Source organism: Lytechinus pictus, chromosome 6 (genome assembly GCF_037042905.1).
Source record: "Lytechinus pictus isolate F3 Inbred chromosome 6, Lp3.0, whole genome shotgun sequence".
Lineage (NCBI taxonomy): Eukaryota > Metazoa > Echinodermata > Echinoidea > Temnopleuroida > Toxopneustidae > Lytechinus > Lytechinus pictus.
Genome location: NC_087250.1, coordinates 4,101,231 through 4,128,365, shown reverse-complemented (window position 1 = coordinate 4,128,365; position 27,135 = coordinate 4,101,231). Strand labels below are relative to the sequence as shown.

General features: G+C 40.4%; 3 protein-coding genes across 3 annotated transcripts; 2 read left to right on the top strand and 1 right to left on the bottom strand.

The window, feature by feature from the left end:
* The first annotated feature begins 6,921 nt into the window (after window positions 1–6,921).
* LOC135154499 (alpha-(1,3)-fucosyltransferase C-like) lies at window positions 6,922–12,024 on the top strand. Its single transcript, XM_064100720.1, has 2 exons — window positions 6,922–7,152; window positions 9,933–12,024. Exon 2 carries the CDS (start codon window positions 9,942–9,944, stop codon window positions 11,400–11,402), a length of 1,461 nt encoding a protein of 486 aa, XP_063956790.1. The 5' UTR covers window positions 6,922–7,152; window positions 9,933–9,941; the 3' UTR covers window positions 11,403–12,024.
* A 1,927-nt stretch (window positions 12,025–13,951) lies between these two features.
* Window positions 13,952–19,129, top strand: LOC129263047 (alpha-(1,3)-fucosyltransferase C-like). Its single transcript, XM_054900981.2, has 2 exons — window positions 13,952–14,188; window positions 17,047–19,129. Exon 2 carries the CDS (start codon window positions 17,056–17,058, stop codon window positions 18,514–18,516), a length of 1,461 nt encoding a protein of 486 aa, XP_054756956.2. The 5' UTR covers window positions 13,952–14,188; window positions 17,047–17,055; the 3' UTR covers window positions 18,517–19,129.
* A 2,013-nt stretch (window positions 19,130–21,142) lies between these two features.
* On the bottom strand, window positions 21,143–22,954 carry LOC135154472 (uncharacterized). The gene has a single exon (XM_064100633.1). The coding sequence runs from the start codon at window positions 22,952–22,954 to the stop codon at window positions 21,143–21,145; it is 1,812 nt and encodes a 603-aa protein (XP_063956703.1).
* Between the last annotated feature and the right edge of the window lie 4,181 nt (window positions 22,955–27,135).

Below are 27,135 nucleotides of genomic sequence, written 5' to 3'. Positions count from 1 at the left end.
CAGGACGGTCATGTTCCACACAACTTCTGTATGTGCTTGAAGAATGGACGCAGATGCTTGATGAAGGGAAGCCAATCGATGTTTTGTACTTAGATTTTCGCAAAGCATTTGACAGTGTTCCCCATGAAAGGCTACTACGTAAACTAGAGAGACACGGAATTACGGGCCAACTTCTTATCTGGATGCGAGAATTTTTGACAGGAAGAGTTCAGCGTGTACGAGTAAACAGGGAACTATCTCCATGGTCTCCAGTATCAAGCGGAATACCGCAAGGGAGTGTTCTCGGACCTATTCTCTTCCTAGTCTTTATCAATGACCTATCATCTGCTGTCAACAAGAGTAATGTTGCTTTATTTGCCGACGACACCAAACTTTACAATATAGTGAGTGACTTATCAAAGATCAAAGATCTTCAAGAAGACCTGGATAGACTACAATTATGGTCAGCGAAATGGCAGTTACCTTTCAATAGCAGTAAATGTAAAGTTCTACACATCGGAAGGAATAATCCAGAAGCAAAATTTTATATGTTGGAACAAGAAGTGAAGTCAGTAGCTACCGAAAAGGATCTTGGGGTAACAGTTGATAATCAATTGAAATTTCATCAGCATGTGTCTCTAGCTGTTAATAAGGCATACCAACTGCTTGGAATCGTAAAGAGAACTTTCACTCAACTAAACAAATCTACCTTGCCCATTCTCTTCAAGACATTAATTAGACCACATCTGGAATATGGGAGCGTCATCTGGAACGGTAGATTTACAGAACATGCCAAGAAGGTTGAGAGAGTACAGAGGCGAGCAACAAAACTAGTGAAGGACTTGAGAAACGTACCGTATGAAAGGAGACTCAGGGAACTTAACATGTACTCACTCTATTATAGAAGGAGGAGAGGAGATATGATAATGGTCCACCAGATTATGCATGGATTGGTCAACATTTCTCCAGACCATTTCTTCTCCAAGTCTGGTAGTAACTCTACAAGAGGTCACTCCATGAAATTATTGAAATCCCATAGCAAACTGGATGTGAGAAATAAGTCTTTCAGTAGAAGAGTCATCAGTGACTGGAATAGTCTTCCTGAAAACCTAATACAAATGCCAACAACAGACAAATTTAAAAGAAATATTGATATTTTTTGGCAAAAAAAACACTTTGAGCTTCCATGACTCCTCACGCAAGCTCATGAAGTAGTAGTTTTCAGTGACCAATCATACAAGAAACGACCGGGAATTACAGGCTTGCGCCTTCATCCCGTACCAGATGATGATGATGATGATGCCAATAATGATGTGAAGTGGATGATCCCTTTCATTTCAATTTGTTTATACTTTTTTTAGGGGGGTATTAATGACTTTTGGGGGTTTGGGGTTGATATTGCCGGTCCTATAAATTGCCCAACCCCGCTAATTGTAGTCTGTATGTGCCGTACGTCCCCAAACTGAATTAATATGAATATTATACCAATTCCCCATGAAAAATAACATACCAAACACCATATACTTCATCACCTTGAAGCAGCACTTACTCTGGAAGAAGAAGAATGGCGCATAGATTTAGGGAACAGGACCCCACCCTTCCCCCCACCCCAAAAAAAAGAAATAATAAATAGAAAATAAGAAAATCCAGGACCAAGAACAAAAAACAAAGAACATTAAAATAGAATAAGGGGAAAATAAATTATGTTTTTAATACAATGTCAAAATCATCACAACAAATCAGGAAAAGGGGACATGGCTTATTCGAATGGGGGTATCAATCATCTTAAGAACCATTAAAAACTTGTCTTTTATTTTAAAATTTACAGAAAATCATAATTGAAACTTTATATTGACGTCCCACCAAAATAATAGTAATTAAAAAAAATCCTCACTCGATCGTCCGGATTTTCAGGTCAAATTATAATACCAAAAATATTAATTCGTTCTTCGCATTCCGTTCTGATCATGAGTACAAAACTTCTTTAAATGTTCATTCTTCAGGTCTGAATTAAAATCTAGCACCCGTATTTTATTGCGCTCTCATAAGGCATATTATCAATTATAAAACAAGTCTTGGCTACTAAAAGAAACAGTCCTAAAATTTGCATTTTTTGGGGTAAGAAAGCTTGTAGGCCTTATAAAAAAATCAAACTCGAGCTCCGCACTTACATTTTGTTTTTATAACCTATCATACGAACAGTCCTCAAAATATATTTCTTTTCATGAGGCACAAATTCAGCTGCAGCAGCTCTCTTCGCGCTCGTTTTTGTGAGATATGTATTAGTGATAAAGCTAGTCCTATAAATGTATGTTATAGACCTATATTTCCTGTTACCAGGTCAACAAAACACACTTGCCTACGCTTCTCGCTTATAAATATGCTTGAAGAATAATGTGGTTTAAGGTCAGTTAGGCGTATGTCAACTAATTTCAGCTCTCGCATTCTGCTCGCATAGTAGGCCCCTTGCCAAAATTTTAAGAGTGGGAGACAAAGTAGGCCATGTCCACCGAATGTTTCTAAGTCGATCTGGTACTAAGGTTGGTTTATCTCATGACAAAATTATCCGCCCAATAGGCCTAGTTTCATAAATGGCTAACAATGATGAAAACGTTCCTTTTCAGCTCTGGATACTGAAATTACCGCTCGCACTTCGTGCTCGTATCATTTAATTCGTGAGACGTGTTTCCCTTTGATGAATTCCTACTAATAGTCAGATAAACATTCCTTTTGCATGTCACTTTACCCCCCCCCCCAAAAAAAAAAAAAACAACAACAACAACATATATCTATATATATATATATTATTATTATTATTATTAATTATTTAGTAAGGTAAGCATTCATTTCATAAATACAAATTAGTGCCAAAAATGCGCTCATGCAGTCTAGCTCACATCTTTATCTAAAAACAAAAATTCTCGATTTCCATAATTATAAGTCAAACAGTGTTTAGAACGTTCATTTTCAGGTCAATAAAGCCTCTAAGCCTGTTTGTACAAAGATTTCTGCTCGCGTTTCCCCCTCGAACTATGTGATCGGTAAGATGTAGGACCTTTTCCTAAATAACTGCTATCAGTCTTTTCCAGGTCCCCTTTAAAAGGTTCAGCTTGCGCTTCACATTCGCATTTATTGATTAGGTATATACTGTACCTACCCTGTTCATGATTACAAAAAAGGGCTTAGAAATCCCTGTTTTAAGTTCTGAATATAAAAAAATATCGGCTCGCGCTTCGCGCTCGCATTATTTGATCAGTGAGATATTGATGTTAAAAAAATCAGCTCGCGCTTCCCGCTCGCAAGTATTGTTTAGTTAGGTACTCCTCTTGTTGATCATTACAGAAACGGTTCAGAATGTTTGATTTTTAGGTATAACTTTATGAAAATCAAATACATTGAGCTCGCCACGTTCGCATTATTATACACCTTTAATATCATGTTTGTAACAAAAGATCTAAGATATGCCTTTACTAAGAATAACCCAGTCAAATATAACCAAAATCAGCTTTTAGCGACAGATCAGGGAAAATATGGATGGAAATATTTTTCCGCCTCCAATTGGCGAAAGCTCCCACCTAGACACAATTCATTAATACCCATTGAATTTTCAAATGGTTTTAATTGGTTTCAATTTGGATTCAATATTGATATCAATGTGTTTCAAAGGGTCCTATTGTAGGGTTAGTTGCGTGGCCCTGGGAACAATTTTTTTTTACTGGGGGTGCTGATGTAAATTTTAAAAGCCCCCCAAAAAAGTTTTCTCTACAAAACAGAGATCAAATTTTTCCCGAGAAATTTGAAATAAGAAGGAAAAAAAGGTTTCACTCCAAAACGAAAAATGAAGGTCATTTTGGTTACATTTTTCCATTATTCCACATCTTCCAGAATGGGGGTGCCGCAGCCTATGGAGAATAATACATGAAGCACGCCCAAGGAAATTGTTGGGGTGCTAGCTGAAGCACGCCCAGCACTCCCGCTTCCCAGGGTCATGGTCAGTTGGTCTTGGCTATTGGCTATTGGTCCCAAATAAAACCAATTCGGGGACCAAGTGGCCCAGTGTGATGAATTGAATCGAATCAAAAGCAAATTGGGCAGTTGGTCTCATTAGAATTCAATGGGGGACCAATTGAAAAAAACAATTGATGATGATGATGATGAGTTCTTGATGTCTAATGATGTCTAACACCCAACCTTTTGTAGAGTGAACTGCTACATGTACAGTATGTTCCCAAGAACCATCCGTATTTGGAATACTCTCCCAAACGCTGCTGTAACTTCGACCTCTATAGCTGGCTTCCGGGGAGCAACATTGCCTATCATTCAGCAAATGTTGCCTCCCCCTCCTTAAGATGCTGTAAGAGGGACACACACGCACCACCCGCACACTGCACCTAGCACACTGTATATAGTGCACCAAGAATACCACCACAGGATCACCACATCACCTGAAGCACTGGCAGCACCTGACACAGCACAACCCTCTCCAGGACAGCGTGTACGCTTTTGGGAGAGTACTTCTTCAAGATTCAAGATTCAAGAATGGGACCAATTGGTCCAAATATGTCTTCCATGGGTCTTCAATTGGTCCCCAATTAAATTATAATGGGACCAACTGCCCAATTTGCTTTTGATTCGATTCAATTAATCACACTGGGCCACTTGGTCCCCGAATTGGTTTTATTTGGGACCAATAGCCAATTGGCTTCCAATTGATCATGTGATCAGCTTATTTGCATATCACTTGTATATGACAGCACTGTGCTTGATGCCATTCCATTGCCTTTGCAATGTAGGCCTACTTTTCAATCATTTGCCTTTTTGAAGTGATATAGGCTACATTAGTTTTAAGAAACAAGTAAATAATGAGTAACAAAGAATAAAAACCCCCCATTAATGATTATATTTGAATTGTAATAGATTAAAAGTTTATTAGTAGATCCCACTAGCGTACCTACGGGGGGGGGGGGGGCCAGGGGGGCACTCTGCCCCCCCTGACGAGCCACAACCCATACAAAATACATATACCTGCCCCCCCTGACGAGCTTAAAAGACCTTCTTTGCCCCCCCCCTGACGAGCTTGACGACGACCTTTATTGCCCCCTGATGAGCTTGAATACCTTTTTTTTTTTTTTTTTTTTTTTTTTGCATGTCAAATTTTTTTTTGTTACGAGAACCTTTATATTTTTATTGAAGACTTTTTTTTTTTTTTTTTTTTTTTTTTTTTTTGCTTGTCAAATTTTTGGGCGGCCGATTTTGCCTCCCCTGTGGAAAATCCTAGGTACGCCACTGGTAGATCCCTAACCACAACCAAACCGCACCAAATACATGAAATAAGAATATACTTTTATTTACACGCTTGTAGCAGCTGCTCTTCACCAGATGGAATAAATGGTTTGCGTATATAGTACTTTTTTGTCCTTTACATGGATGTTTATGCAGACAGACAGCTAGCTAGTATATGCTTCTGCATTAGCATGAACAGATATTGCTGAAATTTCCTAGTATCCTACTACGATACCATTGTTCAACTGATGTTGGCTGTGTCAATTAGAAGTTCCAATTGCTTACAACTGAGACCACTTGGCTGCAATTAGTTTTATTTGGATCCTAACCAACTGATTACCTATAGCCTACACCATAAAAAAAATATTGGGTAAAATTTTCACCAGCACGGGGTAATTATGTGTCCAACCAATTGTGGGCAGTATCTTACCCAATGCGGAAAGCATATTGTCCAGTATTAGGTTAAAAATACACTGGATAAATAAAAGTGGCCTTAAGAAATGCCCAATATTGATTGGACACATAATTACCCTCATAAAGCATTTTTACCCAATATTTTTTTAGTGTATTGAGACAAATTGGCTATTAGTTCCAGTTGAAGTCACTTGACTATTGGTTCCAATTGGGACCAAAAGTCGATTGGTTTCAATGGGGACCAAGTTCCAATATTGGTTCCAATGCAATTGGGGCAAATGGCCTATTGGTTCAAATGTGTACCCATTGTTTCACTTTCCATGTGCTCCAAATTGAAACCAAGAATTGTCAATTGGTATTTAATGAAATTCATTGGGTATTCAATCGAAATTTCGTCCTGGGCTGGATCCGCCCCTGATGGCATTTTGATTTGCATTATTCCAGTGAAACAGGTCTCGGCATGTCTTCATGAATATTCAACGAGCAAACTGGTGATGTCATGTTCTTTAATTGTATTTTATTATATGAAATAAGGTTTATTCAAATATTTCTACCTTAAACTTAAAAAAATGGATTGACAATATCATTTAGTACAATAGATATTCATTGATTCATTATAAGGAATTCATATCGTTCTCACATATATGAAAAATAAAACAATTATGATTTCATGTAATAACGTAATAAAGGAAAGCGGGGATGTGACAGCATCAGCCTACTTGATGAATATTCATGACAAAGTATTAAAGATTGTTTTCACAAAATATTGCTTAACTTTGAAATTCAATAACTTCGTTATATAATTTGTTATCCGAATTTGATTTAAAAAAAAAGTGTTTATTTATGAATTTTAGCCATGAACCTTACAGCAGCTCAAAAACTAAACTGTAAAAACTGTGGTGTTAAAACTGACACCAGTTGGTGTTAATAGAGGTCCATACCCCGAGGTGTTAAAATTACACCCTAGAGATTGAACATAACACCAAAGAGTGTAAATGTAACAACCAAAGGTGTTAAACTATCACCATCAATTTAACACCGGAGTAAAATAACTGGTGTGGTCCTCTATGTACACCGGTTAACACCACAGTTTTTGCTGTGATACATATCCCGGAATGACCACGATGACCGACCGGGATAATCAATCGATATTCAAACCTTCTCCAGCGCTTTGAAGAATTAGTTCTGCCTTTTTTAATCAATAGTCGCTTAAAAACATTTCTCCCCACCCCTAAGCACAGTGACGTGATGTGATGGGGATACATAGACTATCGATCGATCTGGTCCCCCATTTCTCCGTTCTCTCTCTCTTACACTATAGCCTACAACATTGAGGTCAATTCTCCTATCGTGTCAAGAACCTTAAACCTTAAGAGCTGCTGACTCGCGGACTCTGGATCCCCACAATTTTTCCTGTCAATGTTAGAAGCAGGATATGTTTTTGATAATAAGTGGACACGCTAACGTCAACAAAAGGTGAGTACTTTAATATGTTGTTTACTTGCTGTATTAATTCATTTGGCTGAACAGTATTTCATGTTATATTTTATTTGACTGTACAGTGGCGAGAGTGACAGGCAATCTACTTCAAAATGCACTTTGCGAATATTCAATATGAGCAATGCATGAAATTAATTACATGGCATATGATTTTTTAACACTCTCAGGAGATTTGTTAATCCTGCCAAAAGCTGCGCAAGATACTAACAGACCAACTGTCGACCTCATTTTGCATGCATTTTTATTTAAAAAACAACGGTTGGTAGGTTCATATCACTTCAATGTCGGTTAAACATTTCTGAGGGTGAAAGCATGTTCAATAGCATATCTCAACCCTTTTAATTAAAGAATGTCGATCACTCTATTAAATAAGTAAAACGTGTTTGTTATGATTTAGTTTCGACTGTTGTTGGCTTGGTTCTGTCATTTCATTGAACAAAGAGTGGGAATAGGGAGTTTTTGCAGTCGCGAGGGGGACAGATTTCAATTTCAATTTATTTACCATCTTTAAAAATAAGTGTACATAAAAATCTGACATGAAATACAAATACATATTGTTTAAAAATGGAGGGATACCCTTAATAAGCACAGTGCTTGTAAGCAGGGTCCCAACATACACTAAACATTTGAGGTTAACATTATAATACAAATTATACATTATAACATTATTATACAAATTATACATTAAAAATACATATGTAACAATGAGCACACACACACATATGTATACACATAAATTAGAGAGAGAGAAAACAGAAAGAGAGGGGAGACAGTGAAGATGGAAGAGGTAGAAAGGAAACAGTCATGATAAATACCATTCGCAATTAAAGAAAAGAGAATGAGAACTTAACATCGTATAGATAATACATTGTAACTCAGCATTGAATTCATTTAAAAAAAGTACAGTCTTTTTAAAGAGAGTTTGAATTCTGCAACATAGCAAAAATATAATCAAAAGCCCTTCGAGACAAATCAGTCTTAGTCAAAAATCGGTTAATCCAAAACAGCAGTTTCGTCCTGGACTCTGGACAAACGACATATTTGCAATTTTTCGTCCGCTCATAATCTTACGACGATCATGAGCTCTGCCGGTTCATCAATTTTCGACAAAGACCCCTCAGCCGCTCCTTGTGATTTGACTGGCATTTTCAATAGATTTTCTATGTTGTAAAGTCAGCAGTCTCCCTTGCGATTGCAAAAAACTCGCTAATATTTCATAATAAAACTCACAGCTGGTCACGTGCATAGTACAGGCATATTGGCTCATTATGCCATCACCACGGCTAGCATAGCTAGATTCATGACCAAAAGTATTAATATTTTTTTCTTTAATGATCGCAATAGCATTAATTGTCATTTTGGCTCAGATTGTTCTTACCTGTTGGAAAAGAAATTTGAGAGGATCTATATATATTACGCCTAAGCCCTCAGGAATTATCATAAACTATACCCCAATATTTTCCATTGTTTACTCTCCATTGGAAAATATCGTGTATTTTGAGTCCTCGTTTAGCCTTAGATTCCATTTTCCATAGTTTATTTTGGCAACAAGGGTTTATAATATACATTTTGTTTCTAAAAAAAGGTAACCGAAGTTCAAAGGTCAGCTATATATCAATAATACATAATTTATTTTATTCTATCCATCAACTTTAATTTGAAACTTTGCTTGCGTCACAATTGTCACGGGTCTCAGAGTTATGCTCCTTCAAAGGCGAAGAGTACAAAACCTACTTTTTCCAAGTTTTTTGTTTGTTGTTGTTGTTGTAACGTACGTGCAAGATACCCACTCAGTGGCGTACCTAGGATTTTTCACAGGGGGGGGGCAAAACCAGAAAAAAAATTGACAAGCAAAAAAAAAAAAAAAAAAAAAAAAAAGGTCTTCAAGCTCGTTAGGGGGGTCAATAAAGGTCTTCAAGTTCGTCAGGGGGGGCAAAAAAGGTCTTTCAAGCTCGTCAGGGGGGAGGGCAGGGATACGTCCTTTGCATGGGTTGTGGCTCGTCAGGTGGGGCAGACTGCACCCTCTGCTCCCCCCGTAGGTACGCTAGTGTACCCACTGTGTTGTAATGTTTTGGTTTCATCAAGAGTTTTCCTCTGCAAATTTCAGTATAATGTTATCGCTTCTGCCGATTTGTTTGCGAGTGAATGAAACATAACTGGGTTCTAGCTGCAAGTTTGGTTGAGCACATCCTTGGTGACTTGCAGGCACATTTAGTACGAAATACACGTTCTCCGTCACCTTCCGACAATGATTAAAAGAGCAATGCAAGACATGACAGCGTCGATCCAGGGGAGGTACTGTGAAAACGTTGAATGTGTTGGTGCAAAAGGAAGGGATGAATAACGTTTTGGAGCTAGGCAGTTGATATGTAAATGCTAGTCACTCACAAAAAGTTAACAGTGGGCATAGCATTTCATGGAACTTTGAAGGGAAAAACTCTGAGGAAACAAAAACTTCACAAAAAAAAGTTTGTTTCGTGCATGTACATTAAAACAAAAAACTTGGGGGGGGATAGGTTTTGTACCCTTCGCCTCTGAAGGATAACGTTGTGACCAGTGACGATTAATGTGACAAATTAAAGTTGATGAGTTACCTATAGTTATATAGAATACAAATCACAAGAAGTTAGGCCTATGTAATCTTGATATAGCTGACGTCTCTGAACTTCGGCTCCCCTTTTTTAGAAACTCCCTGTATAGAGTGTTGAAATTAAGAGGAAACAGTATTATATGAGTCTGTGTTTGTTCTCCTGCAGGTACAGAGCATGGACATCGTAAACCTTGGCACTTTAAAGAATCGTTTAATCGTGATCGGGGGCAGCCTCTTGATGATCGTGGTCTTCAAGACTTACGTTGAACTGCGGAACCACCTGGTGTCTCTTAGCTACTCCGAACGCAAACTTGTAGAGAACGTAAACAGATTGGTATACCGAAATGGCAAAGCCCTTCCTCGGTCGAAGATATCAAAAAGTAGGTACTACGATCATGTCCCAGAGCTAGATGATCTCCGACTAAGCCAAGAGATCATAAAGACTGCCGCTGTCAACAGGGAGTTTAAGATTGACAGTAACGTGGATGCATCATGGATGAGGAAAGTATTAGCCGATGACAGCGTTGGATCAGCGTCCGGTCCTAACAGGTTGTTGAAGAAGTTCCAGGACGCAGCGGCAGCAGCCAACGACTCCCAAACAGATTGTGTAATCAGGGTCTTCCAAATGTGCAGGGAACTTGATGAACGGGTTATCCAAGTTTTGACTTTAAACTGGAAGCGTCTGAAGTGTAAGTTCTCCGACTGTTGGATTGAAACCAAGGTTGGAAAAGACTTTCAGGACTTCTTAGAAAGTGACGTGGTGGTCTTTCACATCGATAACCGTGATTGGGCACCTTATGTCCAAAACCGGCCGCCTGGCCAGTTCTGGGTGTTCCATTCCAAGGAAGCCTCTATCCATGGCCCACCTGCGAGTCCACCTAGAGAGTATGGTAATCCTTTTAACCTCTCGCTAACTTACCTCCTCGAGTCAGATATTGCTCCAGGTTATTACTTCGTGGACACAGAACTCGCAGAACCAGATCCGAAGATTCTCCAGAAGGACAAACTGATGATATGGGTCGCAACTAACTGCAACAGTACCAGTTGGGCGAGGACAAGGTTTGTTAAAGAACTCCAGAACTACCTGAGCGTCGATACCTACGGCAGGTGCGGACGGCTAGAATGCCCTCTCTCGGAGGACGCATGCTGGGATATGCGTGCAGAGTATAAATTCACCCTGGCGTTGGAGAATACTCAATGCCCTGAGTACATTACAGAAAAGATCTGGGACAACGCTCTCGCAGTTGGAAGCGTCCCGATCGTCTTCGGCGCGCCGAAAGCCGACTACGAACGTCTGATTCCACCGCACTCATTCATATATCTCGACGACTTCAAGACTGTTCGAGAGTTCGTGGAATACATCAACCTCCTGGATCGCGACCAGCAGAAATATCTAGAGTACTTTTCCTGGAGGAGGTTAGGTGGGGTAGAGAAGGGGGATAGTCTTTTGACCAGTCGCGCAAAGACAAACAGCCACAGCATGTGCATCATCATCAAAGGACTGGTTATGAAATCATTGTTTCCAGAAAGATATCCCTGGCAGGGTCGCCACCCTGTGTTCTACGACTGGTGGTATGGGAAATGCAATCTTGAAAGCCAGAGAACACGAGTAATGGATATCGATGTCACTATGTAGGTCTATATATAAAAATTGATGATTTCAAGTCCGGTGCTGGTGTTGGTGTTGGAAGCACAATTGGGATTGTGCTTTCTAGCTCTACAACCTATTCTGAGTTTTAAAAAGGATGCAGATCTCAATATTAACGGCTCAATACCTAGTGAGCGTTTTTTCAGGACCAATTATATAATATGTTATATTTACTCCAAAAAAAAAAATGTATACCCAATATTGGGTAAAATGGGAACATGCGTGTTGGTTGGGTGAACAAATTTACGCAATATTGCGTTGAAATAGCCCAATATGGGGTAAAAAAAGAAATACCCAGAACACATGCACGTTCCCTTTCTACCATATAATGGGTAAAATTTTACTCAGTGTTTTTAGAGTGTTCGGTGCTAATAAGCTCGTGTTATAATTGACCTAATCCAACACCAACAGGTCAACTCTGAACTTAAAATCACCCAATGTGACCTTAGATACTGACTTCTGAGGTCTAATTGAGCTTTCTTATAATAAATACAAGAGCACCTGTTCCATGTAGGAAACTGTAGGGGCAAATTGCCACACACACCCCACTTCGTTACTTCTGAATTAAAACATTGATTGTTCGAATAAAATCAATATCTGATCTATATAACACGCTTCTTTTTTTACATTTTTAGTAGTGTGCTATTTTTGTGTGTTATTTCATTCATTTATTTATTCTTTTTTTCGGGGGATGGGTTGTTATGCCTTATACTGGAGTAGGCAGACAGATTGTCAAAAAACAAAAATACAACCAAAGAGTAAAAAGACGAAGGAGAAGATAAAGACATCTTAGATATATATGAATAAAAGCTTCTGATGTTTCTATTTCCAAAACTCTTGTATTTTCAATGCTTATATTGATTTAATACAGTTATACAAATTGTATGACTTGTATCTGATTGTTCGGCGGTAAAAAAAAAAAAAAATTAAAACATAAACTTGAAAGAGATATTGCTATTTTTTTATTTTACATAGATATTGTATCTATATTTACGGCAATTTTTATTTATAATCCGAAAAAAATTGGTTTGTCCCTACATCTGGTTGAATAGAATTGAAGAAAATATATACGAAATGGAAGACGGAACAACAAAAATCCTTATTTCAAGTTTAATTACAAATGGTCTGTTTTATGGATAGAATCAATCATACCTAGACTTTAATCTTGCACACATGCATCATTTTATCAAGTCACATTTGACAAATATTTTGGAAATATGGAGCTAAAAGAAATATCTCCGTGGAAATATATTTCGGGGATTCACTAGCACTATCACTGCTATTTACCCCATCCCCTTTATTCTCCATTTTGCACGTGCCCTCTGTTTCCCAAGAGAAACATGTATTTATTTACTAAACTTAAGGTTCTATATGGTGCTATATTTCAAAGGTTTCTTTTATTCCCTAGATTTTTTTATTCTCAACTTTTGTTCCTTTCATTATTTTTTTCATTATCAATTTAATATCATTTCACACATTATCAATTAAACTTTATACTAGTTAGAGACATGTTTAGGGCCTCTTTAGTTGAAAAGTTCAGGCAAATCGAAGCCCCCCCCCCTGGAAACTAACCAACCCCCTTTTCGGATGTCATTCCCCACCAGTCATAATAAATACGGTCGTTTTGGGTTCTAGTAAATTAGGGGAAATTGAAACAAGGGAAAACAAACATTAACGGACAGACGGCGGCAGGGATAAATGCTAAAAAACACGCCTTTTTCAAAGAGTTTGATATATATATTTATATTTGTGAGGGTTTGCTGTGTGTGTGTATGTCTACATATACTACACTTAGTAACACACAACCAGTCAAAATAAAGCATGATGGCATTAAAAGGATTCTCCAGGCTGAAAATAATACGATTTTAACAGATAAAGAAAATTCAGACAAACAAAGCACTGAAAATTTCATCCAAATCAAGGATTAACAAATCTATGGCATTTTTATTTGAATTATTCCAGTGAAACAGTTCAAAGCATTTCATGAATATTCAACGAGCAAACTGATGATGTCATATCCCCACTTGTTTCTTTGTATTTTATTATATGAAATTAGGTTTTTTCAAATATTTTCTACCTTGAAATTAAAAAAGTGGATTGACAATATGATTTTATAGTGCATTAGATATTCATTGATTTATTATAAGGAATTCATATCGTTTTTCGTTCTCATGTATGAATTGTGATTTCATGTAATAAAAAATGAAAGCGGGGATGTGACATCATCAGCCTACCTGATGAATATTCATGACAAAGTTCATAAAATTGTTTTCACAAAATATTGCTTAACTCTAAAATTAAATAACTTCGTTATAAAATTTGTTATCCGATTTTGATTTAAAAAAAATTGACAGTGTTTTATTTATGAATTTTAGCCATGAACCTTACAGCAGCTCAAAAACTACATATCCCGGAATGACCACGATGACCGACCGGGATAATCAATCGATATTCAAACCTTCTCCAGCGCTTTGAAGAATTAGTTCTGCCTTTTTTAATCAATAGTCGCTTAAGAACATTTCTACGCACCCCTAAGCACAGTGACGTGATGTGATGGGGATACATAGACTATCGATCGATCTGGTCCCCCATTTCTCAGTTCTCTCTCTTACACCATAGCCTACAACATTGAGGTAAATTCTCCTATCGTGTCAAGAACCTTAAACCTTAAGAGTTGCTGACTCGCGGACTCTGGATCCCCACAATTTTTCCTGTCAATGTTAGAAGCATGATATGTTTTTAATAATAAGTGGATACGCTAACGTCAACAAAAGGTGAGTACTTTAATATGTTGTTTACTTGCTGTATTAATTCATTTGGCTGAACAGTATTTCATGTTATATTTTATTTGACTGTACAGTGGCGAGAGTGACAGGCAATCTACTTCAAAATGCACTTTGCGAATATTCAATATGAGCAATGCATGAAATTAATTACATGGCATATGATTTTTTAACACTCTCAGGAGATTTGTTAATCCTGCCAAAAGCTGCCCAAGATATTAACAGACCAACTGTCGACCTCATTTTGCATGCATTTTTATTTTAAAAACAACGGTTGGTAGGTTCATATCACTTCAATGTCGGTTAAACATTTCTGAGGGTGAAAGCATATTCAATAGCATATCTCAACCCTTTTAATTAAAGAATGTCGATCACTCTATTAAATAAGTAAAACGTGTTTGTTATGATTTAGTTTCGACTGTTGTTGGCTTGGTTCTGTCATTTCATTGAACAAAGAGTGGGAATAGGGAGTTTTTGCAGTCGCGAGGGGGACAGATTTCAATTTCAATTTATTTACCATCTTTAAAAATAAGTGTACATAAAAATCTGACATGAAATACAAATACATATTGTTTAAAAATGGAGGGATACCCTTAATAAGCACAGTGCTTGTAAGCAGGGTCCCAACATACACTAAACATTTGAGGTTAACATTATAATACAAATTATACATTATAACATTATAATACAAATTATACATTAAAAATACATATGTAACAATGAGCACACACACACATATGTATACACATAAATTAGATAGAGAGAAAACAGAAAGAGAGGGGAGACAGTGAAGATGGAAGAGGTAGAAAGGAAACAGTCATGATAAATACCATTCGCAATTAAAGAAAAGAGAATGAGAACTTAACATCGTATAGATAATACATTGTAACTCAGCATTGAATTCATTTAAAACAAGTACAGTCTTTTTAAAGAGAGTTTGAATTCTGCAACATAGCAAAAATATAATCAAAAGCCCTTCGAGACAAATCAGTCTTAGTCAAAAATCGGTTAATCCAAAACAGCAGTTTCGTCCTGGACTCTGGACAAACGACATATTTGCAATTTTTCGTCCGCTCATAATCTTACGACGATCATGAGCTCTGCCGGTTCATCAATTTTCGACAAAGACCCCTCAGCCGCTCCTTGTGATTTGACTGGCATTTTCAATAGATTTTCTATGTTGTAAAGTCAGCAGTCTCCCTTGCGATTGCAAAAAACTCGCTAATATTTCATAATAAAACTCACAGCTGGTCACGTGCATAGTACAGGCATATTGGCTCATTATGCCATCACCACGGCTAGCATAGCTAGATTCATGACCAAAAGTATTAATATTTTTTTCTTTAATGATCGCAATAGCATTAATTGTCATTTTGGCTCAGATTGTTCTTACCTGTTGGAAAAGAAATTTGAGAGGATCTATATATATTACGCCTAAGCCCTCAGGAATTATCATAAACTATACCCCAATATTTTCCATTGTTTACTCTCCATTGGAAAATATCGTGTATTTTGAGTCCTCGTTTAGCCTTAGATTCCATTTTCCATAGTTTATTTTGGCAACAAGGGTTTATAATATACATTTTGTTTCTAAAAAAAGGTAACCGAAGTTCAAAGGTCAGCTATATATCAATAATACATAATTTATTTTATTCTATCCATCAACTTTAATTTGAAACTTTGCTTGCGTCACAATTGTCACGGGTCTCAGAGTTATGCTCCTTCAAAGGCGAAGGGTACAAAACCTACTTTTTCCAAGTTTGTTGTTGTTGTTGTTGTTGTAACGTACGTGCAAGATACCCACTCAGTGGCGTACCTGGGATTTTTCACAGGGGGGCAAAACCGTCCGCCAAAAAATTTGACAAGCAAAAAAAAAAAAAAGAAAAAAAATGGTCTTCAATCACAAATGAAGGATTTCGTACCAGAAAAAAATTTGACAAGCAAAAAAAAAAAAAAAAAAAAAAAAAAAAAAAAGGTCTTCAAGCTCGTTAGGGGGGTCAATAAAGGTCTTCAAGTTCGTCAGGGGGGAGGGGGGGGGCAAAAAAGGTCTTTCAAGCTCGTCAGGGGGGCAGGGATATGTCCTTTGCATGGGTTGTGGCTCGTCAGGGGGGGCAGCCCCCTCTGCTCCCCCCGTAGGTACGCTAGTGTACCCACTGTGTTGTAATGTTTTGGTTTCATCAAGAGTTTTCTCTGCAAATTTCAGTATAATGATATCGCTTCTGCCGATTTGTTTGCGAATGAATGAAACATAACTGGGTTCTAGCTGCAAGTTTGGTTGAGCACATCCTTGGTGACTTGCAGGCACATTTAGTACGAAATACACGTTCTCCGTCACCTTCCGACAATGATTAAAAGAGCAATGCAAGACATGACAGCGTCGATCCAGGGGAGGTACTGTGAAAACGTTGAATGTGTTGGTGCAAAAGGAAGGGATGAATAACGTTTTGGAGCTAGGCAGTTGATATGTAAATGCTAGTCACTCACAAAAAGTTAACAGTGGGCATAGCATTTCATGGAACTTTGAAGGGAAAAACTCTGAGGAAACAAAAACTTCACAAACAAAAGTTTGTTTCGTGCATGTACATTAAAACAAAAAACTTGGGGGGATAGGTTTTGTACCCTTCGCCTCTGAAGGATAACGTTGTGACCAGTGACGATTAATGTGACAAATTAAAGTTGATGAGTTACCTATAGTTATATAGAATACAAATCACAAGAAGTTAGGCCTATGTAATCTTGACATAGCTGACGTCTCTGAACTTCGGCTCCCCTTTTTTAGAAACCCCTGTATAGAGTGTTGAAATTAAGAGGAAACAGTATTATAGGAGTCTGTGTTTGTTCTCCTGCAGGTACAGAGCATGGACATCGTAAACCTTGGCACTGTAAAGAATCGTTTAATCGTGATCGGGGGCAGCCTCTTGATGATCGTGGTCTTCAAGACTTACGTTGAACTGCGGAACCACCTGGTGTCTCTTAGCTACTCCGAACGCAAACTTGTAGAGAACGTAAACAGATTGGTATACCGAAATGGCGAAGCCCTTCCTCGGTCGAAGATATCAAAAAGTAGGTACTACGATCATATCCCAGAGCTAGATGATCTCCGACTAAGCCAAGAGATCATAAAGACTGCCGCTGTCAACAGGGAGTTTAAGATTGACAGTGACGTGGATGCATCATGGATGAGGAAAGTATTAGCCGATGACAGCGTTGGATCAGCGTCCGGTCCTAACAGGTTGTTGAAGAAGTTCCAGGACGCAGCGGCAGCAGCCAACGACTCCCAAACAGATTGTGTAATCAGGGTCTTCCAAATGTGCAGGGAACTTGATGAACGGGTTATCCAAGTTTTTACTTTAAACTGGAAGCGTCTGAAGTGTAAGTTCTCCGACTGTTGGATTGAAACCAAGGTTGGAAACGACTTTCAGGACTTCTTAGAAAGTGACGTGGTGGTCTTTCACATCGATAACCGTGATTGGGCACCTTATGTCCAAAACCGGCCGCCTGGCCAGTTGTGGGTGTTCCATTCCAAGGAAGCCTCTATCCATGGCCCACCTGCGAGTCCACCTAGAGAGTATGGTAATCCTTTTAACCTCTCGCTAACTTACCTCCTCGAGTCAGATATTGCTCCAGGTTATTACTTCGTGGACCCAGAACTCGCAGAACCAGATCCGAAGATTCTCCAGAAGGACAAACTGATGATATGGGTCGCAACTAACTGCAACAGTACCAGTTGGGCGAGGACAAGGTTTGTTGAAGAACTCCAGAACTACCTGAGCGTCGATACCTACGGCAGGTGCGGACGGCTAGAATGCCCTCGCTCGGAGGACGCATGCTGGGATATGCGTGCAGAGTATAAATTCACCCTGGCGTTGGAGAACACTCAATGCCCTGAGTACATTACAGAAAAGATCTGGAACAACGCTCTCGCAGTTGGAAGCGTCCCGATCGTCTTCGGCGCGCCGAAAGCCGACTACGAACGTCTGATTCCACCGCACTCATTCATATATCTCGACGACTTCAAGACGGTTCGAGAGTTCGTGGAATACATCAACCTCCTGGATCGCGACCAGCAGAAATATCTAGAGTACTTTTCCTGGAGGAGGTTAGGTGGGGTAGAGAAGGGGGATAGTCTTTTGACCAGTCGCGCAAAGACAAACAGCCACAGCATGTGCATCATCATCAAAGGACTGGTTATGAAATCATTGTTTCCAGAAAGATATCCCTGGCAGGGTCGCCACCCTGTGTTCTACGACTGGTGGTATGGGAAATGCAATCTTGAAAGCCAGAGAACACGAGTAATGGATATCGATGTCACTATGTAGGTCTATATATAAAAATTGGTGATTTCAAGTCCGGTGCTGGTGTTGGTGTTGGAAGCACAATTGGGATTGTACTTTCTAGCTCTACAACCTATTCTGAGTTTTAAAAAGGATGCAGATCTCAATATTAACGGCTCAATACCGAGTGAGCGTTTTTTCAGGACCAATTGTATGTTATATTCACTCAAAAAAATGTATACCCAATATTGGGTAAAATGGGAACATGCGTGTTGGTTGGGTGAACAAATTTTACGCAATATTGCGTTGAAATAGCCCAATATGGGGTAAAAAAAGAAATACCCAGAACACATGCACGTTCCCTTTCTACCATATAATGGGTAAATTTTTACTCAGTGTTTTTAGAGTGTTCGGTGCTCATAAGCTCGTGTTATAATTGACCTAATCCAACACCAACAGGTCAACTCTGAACTTAAAATCACCCAATGTGACCTTAGATACTGACTTCTGAGGTCTAATTGAGCTTTATTATAATAAATACAAGAGCACCTGTTCCATGTAGGAAACTGTAGGGGCAAATTGCCACACACACCCCACTTCGTTACTTCTGAATTAAAACATTGATTGTTCGAATAAAATCAATATCTGATCTATATAACACGCTTCTTTTTTTACATTTTTAGTAGTGTGCTATTTTTGTGTGTTTTTTCATTCATTTATTTATTCTTTTTTTCGGGGGATGGGTTGTTATGCCTTATACTGGAGTAGGCAGACAGATTGTCAAAAAACAAAAATACAACCAAAGAGTAAAAAGACGAAGGAGAAGATAAAGACATCTTAGATATATATGAATAAAAGCTTCTGATGTTTCTATTTCCAAAACTCTTGTATTTTCAATGCTTATATTGATTTAATACAGTTATACAAATTGTATGACTTGTATCTGGTTGTTCGGCGGTAAAAAATAAAAAAAAATTAAAACATAAACTTGAAAGAGATATTGCTATTTTTTTATTCTACATAGATATTGTATCTATATTTACGGCAATTTTTATTTATAATCCGAAAAAAATTGGTTTGTCCCTACATCTGGTTGAATAGAATTGAAGAAAATATATACGAAATGGAAGACGGAACAACAAAAATCCTTATTTCAAGTTTAATTACAAATGGTCTGTTTTATGGATAGAATCAATCATACCTAGACTTTAATCTTGCACACATGCTTGTTCTTGTTCTTGTATATTTCCTTCCTCCGGTCTTCGGAGATCGGCAGCAAGCCGCAAAGTTCAGGTCCTTTCTTGTTGGTGCTGTCGACATAGGTGGATTTTTAAGATGTATCTTAGGCATTGATATGTCAGAGAGGAAGCAGAAGAGGAGGGCAGAGAGTGTGAGGGGAAAAGGATGGAGGATGCAAGGATGAGGGGGTCATTTCCAGTGAAATCATTTAGGATGTGTGCAGGCAAGTCAATGTTCTCAACATGCTGTAGTAGGTCCAGACGCTGCGTCAAAAGGACTGGACATGAGGCAAGAAAGTGGGTAGTGGTTTCTTCCTCTAGAGAGCAGAGATTGCAGGTTGGGTCTGTGCTCTTCCTGATGGTGACTAGGCGTCGTTGTGTGGGATAGGTGGACGTAAGTAGCTGAGCGCGTAATATCACAGCTGATCGAAGATGGGTCGGTAGTGAAGAGGGGTAAAGTGACGATATCTTGGGGAGCATTAAGAGGTTACTCCATAGGCTGAGGGATGAGAATTTCTCAATGCACACTCTGGCTTCTTCCATTTGGGCATCATACACTTTACTCCTGCACAGAGTTTTCCAGCGGTGGTATGAGAAATCTTCAGATAGGAGAGAGGTGAGTGAGGGAAGGTTGTACTTAGAGAGCAGTTTATTCCAGTAGATGATAGTAGGAGTCTTGATGGAGAGGGCATGAAGGAATGAGCGAAATTCAAATCTACTATGGTCGATGCTGAAGAGCTGTCCTATCAGAAGGAAAGTGTTCAGTTCAATCTCGCGGGAGAAGTGAAGTAGGTCAGTTAACAGGAAGATAGAGATATTGGGGGCAGATCTCGGTAGACCCAAGATTTTCTTGAAAAGGGAGTGTTGGGCAGAGTCAAGTTTGTTGAGTGAGGATTGAGTGAGACACAGGAGCTGTGAGCCATAGGTCATTCGGGGTACGCAGAAAGTTTTCCAGAGCTTCGCAAGGGTGTGGGGGAGGAAGAGGTTATTGCTGCTGTTGCTACCGATGATGGCGAAGAGGGTGTTGTATCCCTTGGTGATTATGTGTTGAGTGTGGTCATACGGGATGGTTGATTTGGTGATGCCAAGGTGGGGATGATGAGAGACCTCTCTGATTCTGTCACCGTCAATGAAGAATTGGCAGGATGGGTGGATGCTGCGCTTTGACTTGAAGATGAGGATGGCACTTTTTGAGGGATTGATAGAGTATTCCCAATGAGTGGCATATTCATCTGTGACATTCAGCATATGCTGAAGTTCAGTGGGAGAACTTGCAAGCGGAAGGGCAACATCATCAGCAAGGATAATTACACCTGCATATCTATTCTGGAAGGTGCAGCCAAGCCCCTTGTACCGGAGAGTCTTGATGAGGCCATCAACGAATACGTTGTACAGCGTGGGAGAGAGTATTCCTCCTTGTCTGACACCCTTGTTTAGAGGGATGAAGGAACTGACAGAACCTTTCCAGGTGACACGGCTGAAGCACCTTGGTAGAGGGCGTTCAAAGTAGATTGTACAGAGGATGGAATTGGTGTGTCTTGAAGTTTTGAGAAGAGGCCACTATGAGAAACAGAGTCGAAGGCTTTATTTGCATCCAGAAGGGTAAGATAGGTAGGGTTCATAGCAGATATGTTGAGTTCGATTGAGAGTTGGAGGGTTAGAGAAGTCAGAGTACACGACTTTCCTGCCTGGAACCCGAATTGAAGCTCGTCCGGAACATTGACAGAGGAGAGAGGCTTTTCAATATGGGGCTTCAGAACATTCTCCAGCAGTTTAGACATGCACGAGGTAAGGGAGATACCCCGGTAACTAGATGGATCATGTATGGGTTTACCTTTGCCTTTGTGCAAGGGAATAATGAGGGCATCTTTCAGAGAGGAGGGGATGTATCCAATTCTGATGCAAGATTGAATGAGAAGAAGAAGCAGTCTGCGGGTAATAGGTCCTGAATGCTTGACATGATTGGAGGTTATGTTATCCGATCCAGGGGCTTTCTTTGGTCTGAGTAAGGCTATTGCATTGTCTATATCTTCCAGGGTAAGAGTAACTTGTTGAGGAGTGGAGGCGGTACCTGAGTGGAGGGGTGGGTATGACAAGGAGGCTACCTTGGAGTGGCAGGAACTAGAGGGCTGAGAGGCGACGAAGGGGGAATGATTGATGTCCGGGTCTTCTACAGGGCTTTCAGCTGGGTTGAGAGAGCAGGCGGAGAGCATGGAGAAGTATCTCTGCCAACCTTCGATGACCTGCTCTCCTGTGAAGCGTGTGTTGTCATATTCTAAGTAGGCTAGATTTTGAGTTGGAGCATTACTTGATTTTCGCTTGTTGACTAACTTATAGAAAATAGGAGCATTACGAGCACCTTCAATCTCCAATCTTGTGTTGAGTTTAACCTTAGCAGAGGACTGCCTAAGGGATTTGCGGAAGTTCTTCTTGGCGGTAAGGTACTTGGATCTGAGTGAGTTGTTGTTTTCTGTAGGTTTGCCAGCATTCCTCCACGCTTTCCAGGTGGAGAGGGAGATGGCATATGCTTCGCTCACAGCGTGTGACCATTCTTGTTTACCAGACCTTTTCTTTGAATTAACTTTGTGGGGAAGTTCAAGAGAGAGAGTAAGCATATTCTTCTGGAGGATATTAAAGATGGAGTCAATGTCTATGGGGGAAAGCTCCAGAGAGTCTAAATTGAGAAAGATCTTGGCGGACATGGAATCAAGAGGGATGGTATATTTATCTCGGATGATAGCAGAGTCAGAGGGCCAAGAGATGGAAATGCGTTGAATTCCTTCAGCAATGGGAGCAGAGGATGATGAGGCGAAGACTATACCAGATTGGTGAGGAGGGTGAAGTGATACAAGAACTGGCCGATGGTCAGATGTGTTAAGTGGATGCTCTTTCAGGATTGCTGGTTTGCTGAAGAGGCTGGAAGAGTGAGCTGGTACTAAGAAACCATCAATCAATGAGGTGCGTGTACCATCATCTGACATGAAGGTATACAGCTCCTTTGAGCCCACATCTTGTAGGAGACTGGCTAGACCATTTTCACAAATGAACTCGTTGAGCAGAATAGCAGATTTCTTTTTTGGCGAAGGACTAGATATGTCAGCGTTGAAGTCCCCAGCTATGACAATAAGAGAGTTAGTGTGGGAAGAGATAATGGTGGAGATGGTGGATAGACATAGGCTATATTCGGCCAGGTCATCTTGAGAGGAGCTACATGGGAGGTAGCAGTTTATGAAGGTGAGATTCATGCCTGAGGGGAGGTGACATGTTGATAGAACTTGGATTCTTGATGAGGAACAGGGAATCTCATGTATACTGCCAAAGGCTGAGGTTCGGAGAAAGGCTGCCACGCCTCCTTTTCCCCTGCCTCTAGCAGGAAGGTTGTGAAGGGGAATATCTTCCTGGTACTTGCTGAAAGTTGAGAAGGAAGAGTCTATGCTGGAGAGTTTGCCACAGTTATATACATTCAGCCAGTGTTCCTGGATTGCCAAAAAATCCAAGTCATGAAGGAGGTAGGTGATGAAGTTAGCACTGGAAGAAAGGCCACGGGAATTGAGAGTTCCTAATTTGACTGGGGGTGAGCGGGGAGGAGGTTCAAACTGGCTTGCGTGGCTCCCAGGATCTGGTGGTGGATCATGTGAAGTTGGGAGATCATTACTTTGTCGTGGTACACAGATGGGATAGTCAGGTTGTTTAAGGCATGGGCTGCAGCATAGTACACTGTTTCCATGAGCTGTATATGAGTGCGCAGAGAGGCCCGGCCCTGACGAAAATCCAGGAGGGAGTCTTGGGAGACAAATTCTGCTGGCGGTACATGCTGATGAGTACTGGGAGCTTGTGAAGTAGAGGTACTATGAAGATGTTTGTAATGATTGGAATGTTTCGTAACATTTGGTGCCTTCACCTGGGCAGCATTGGTAAGAGGATTTTGTTTGCCAGAGGGAGGGTGGTGCGAGGAGTTGAGCGAGTTCCTGGAGTTGGGGGAGGGGATCAGCGTATCACTAGTTTGCTTTTGAGGACCAGTAGGAGGCGGTGAGTGCGAGCCTGATAAGTTAATAGCTACCGCTGTCTTTGGCGCAGAGATGGGGACAGATGTGCTAGCTGTCGAGGGACATGGGGAGGGGAGAGAGATGCCGCTAGCAGACCCCTGTGAAGGGTGCGAGGGACTGTGCTGTTCTTTGCCATCAGGAGATATTGCTGACTTCACGCTGGCGAGCAAGGGAGAATGTGACGGTAGAGAGGAACCCTCACTAACAGGAAGAGCTAAAGTTGGGGAGGATTTGCTGATATTTATCCTGACGCTGCGATTAAGAGTAGGAGGTGGTATGAAAGAAGCGTTGTTGGGAGAGACATCAAAAGCAGTGTGCAGCGAGTGGTCAGCGAGGGAGGCTCTAGAGGATGAGCCAGCAGCATCGTTCTGACCATGGGACGTATGCCCCGGGAGTGTAGACACTGGAGATGAAGTGAAGGAGTTCATATGTCTAGGGAACGGAGGGCACGGAGGTAAGTCACTTGGCGGTGCGTAAACAGGAGCAACATAGTTTGGAGAGACAGGATGGGGGGATGGACGTCTGCGGGGTGTGATATTGTTGGCTCTGAAGGTCGGGAGGCGTGGATCCACAGAGGCGCGGACATTGCTGACAGGCGGTGGGGAGCCACGGGGATTCCCAGTGGGGAGAGGGGTCTGTCTCTGTTCACGAGGTGGAGGAGGGGGTCTTCTTTGAGGGGATTTTCGGAGAGTAGGGCTGTAAACTGCATCGATTCGAGGGGCATATGTTGCATGAGACCTCTTGGAACGAGGAGAGTTAGATGTAGTTGGCGGTTTTTGTTTCTTCAAACGATGGGAGGTGACAGGGAAGGAGGTAGAGGGGCAGCCCTCAGTGGCTTCTGGCAAATCGCAGAGAACAGAAAACTGATTAGAGGTGGTAACTGGTTCTTTCAGGACCTGAGAGGTCCCTCTATTCAGAGTACTTGAGGCCTTAGGTGGACCACCCGCACTGCCCAGGGGGATAGAGTCAGGTGGTATGATACCATGGTGCAGACATAAAGCATGTAGATGATCATTTGAGGAGAGGATGGACGTGCATCTCAGTTCAAGGTCCGTTATTTTAACCTTCAGGTCAGCAGAGGTGTTCAGATTAGATTCGTATTGCCGCTTCAGAGTCTCAAGTTCTCGATTTACCTTGTGAAGCTTATAAGATACATTTTCATGCTCGGAGTTGAGAATAGCACAAGCTGTCTTTTTTGCATCGATGATCACTGAAGACTCTTTTAGTTTGCTTTCCAGAGAAGGACACTTCGAACATGGGAGAGAGTTTCCAGAAAATGAAGAGTCATCCACTGTTTGAGAGGACTTGCAAATGGTGCTGGGAGCAATTCTGATGCTGTTGTCAGAAGGGATAGCTATAAGGGGAGTCTGAGAGCCTACTGATGAAAGGACAGGGGATACAGTTTGACTATGAGATGTGGTCATAGATCTTGAGGAGACAGATGAGTTTGTTTCTGGCTGAGATGGGGTGAGGGAGTTTAGCGGAACACATGCTGGGCAGGCAGTAAGTGGATCAGATGTTGAAGAGATAGCAGACAATTTTGGAGGCAAGCACAGAGTGTGGAACCAGGAGGCACATGACATGCATTCGATGGAATCAGCTGAGGGAGAGCAAGTCAGATCACACATTGGACAGAGGCAAGCATCGACACTGTGGCAGTCCTGGGAAGACTGGGAGGACACGTTAGAGCACAGGGGGCAGGTGAACTGTTCATCTGCATTGGTAAGTCTGTTGACATCCTGCTTCGATAATGAGCAGCAGGAGAAGTGAAACACATTATCAATTAAACTTTATACTAGTTAGAGACATGTTTAGGGCCTCTTTAGTTGAAAAGTTCAGGCAAATCGAAGCCCCCCCCCCCCCCCGGAAACTAACCAACCCCCTTTTCGGATGCCATTCCCCACCAGTCATAATAAATACGGTCGTTTTGGGTTCTAGTAAATTAGGGGAAATTGAAACAAGGGAAAACAAACATTAACGGACAGACGGCGGCAGGGATAAATGCTAAAAAACACGCCTTTTTCAAAGAGTTTGATATATATATTTATATTTGTGAGGGTTTGCTGTGTGTGTGTGTATGCCTACATATACTACACTTAGTAACACACAACCAGTCAAAATAAAGCATGATATCAATGCCAGTGCGAATATTTTTCACTATTAAGACGTTCAAAATTAATATTTTAAGCACTTTTTGTCATTAACAAAATGCACATCTCAACAATTAATGTGGGCGCGAAGCGCGAGCCGAAAATCATTAATATTTGGACCTGAAGTCGGGATATTTCAAAGCAACCCAAAGATGGGTATCTGACTAAACAATGAATGCAAGCACGAGATGTGAATTTATACACTAACCAGAAAGGGGTAGGACTATTTTAAGTTAGGACGAATATTCATCCCTGGGTAAAGACATGCAAGATTTATTTTCTTGATTTGTTGGAAACTGCATTAGCATGGTAATAGCACGTTGATTTCTTTCTCTTTATTTGCGCCCCCTGAAAGTGGTATTTGGGGTACGCGCCCCCCACCCCCCCCCCCCCCCTCTCCTAGATACGTCACAGGCCCATTGCACTGAGAGGAGCTTAATTGATCGCTCATTAAAGCACCTCGGCCGAGTCATGACCTTGGTATTGATTGGGAGGAAAGTTTCATTGAATTTTCTCCTCTCTTTTTTTTTTCAATGAACTCCCCGGGTCTGCTGTAAGATGTATTGATTTTTTTAAATAAACATGGGACATACTTTCTTCTTCTTCTCCTCCTTCTTCTTCTTCTTCTTCTCTTAATTTCTTCTTCTTCTTCTTCTTTTTCTTCTTCTTCTTCTTCTTCTTCTTCTCCTTCCCCTTCTTCTTCTTCTTCCTGCGCTTGCTTATTAGATTAGCAAAAAGTTTATGCAGGTACTAGGGCCTGGAAGTGATCTTTTTAACAGGGGGTGCTGGTTTAAATTCGACAAGCACAAAATGGTTTTCACTACAAACTTTTGGTCATGAGAAATTTGACAAGCAAAAAATAAATACATTAATAAAAAAAAAGAATGGGAGGGGGTATTACAAGCATACCTACCATACACTGTAAAAACTGTGGTGTTAAAACTGACACCAGTTGGTGTTATATAGAGGACCACACCCTGAGGTGTTAAAATTACACCCTCGAGATTTACCATAACACCAAATAGAGTAAATGTAACAACCAATGGTGTTGCAATAACACCTATAGGTGTTAAAATAACACTGTCAAATTAACACCGGTGTGAAATAACTGGTGTGGTCCTCTATGTACACCGGTTAACACCACAGTTTTTGCTGTGTACTTACAGGTTCTCAAGTCATACCTATTCACAATACGGGACAACGATCAGAAATGGATAACTATCGACCAAG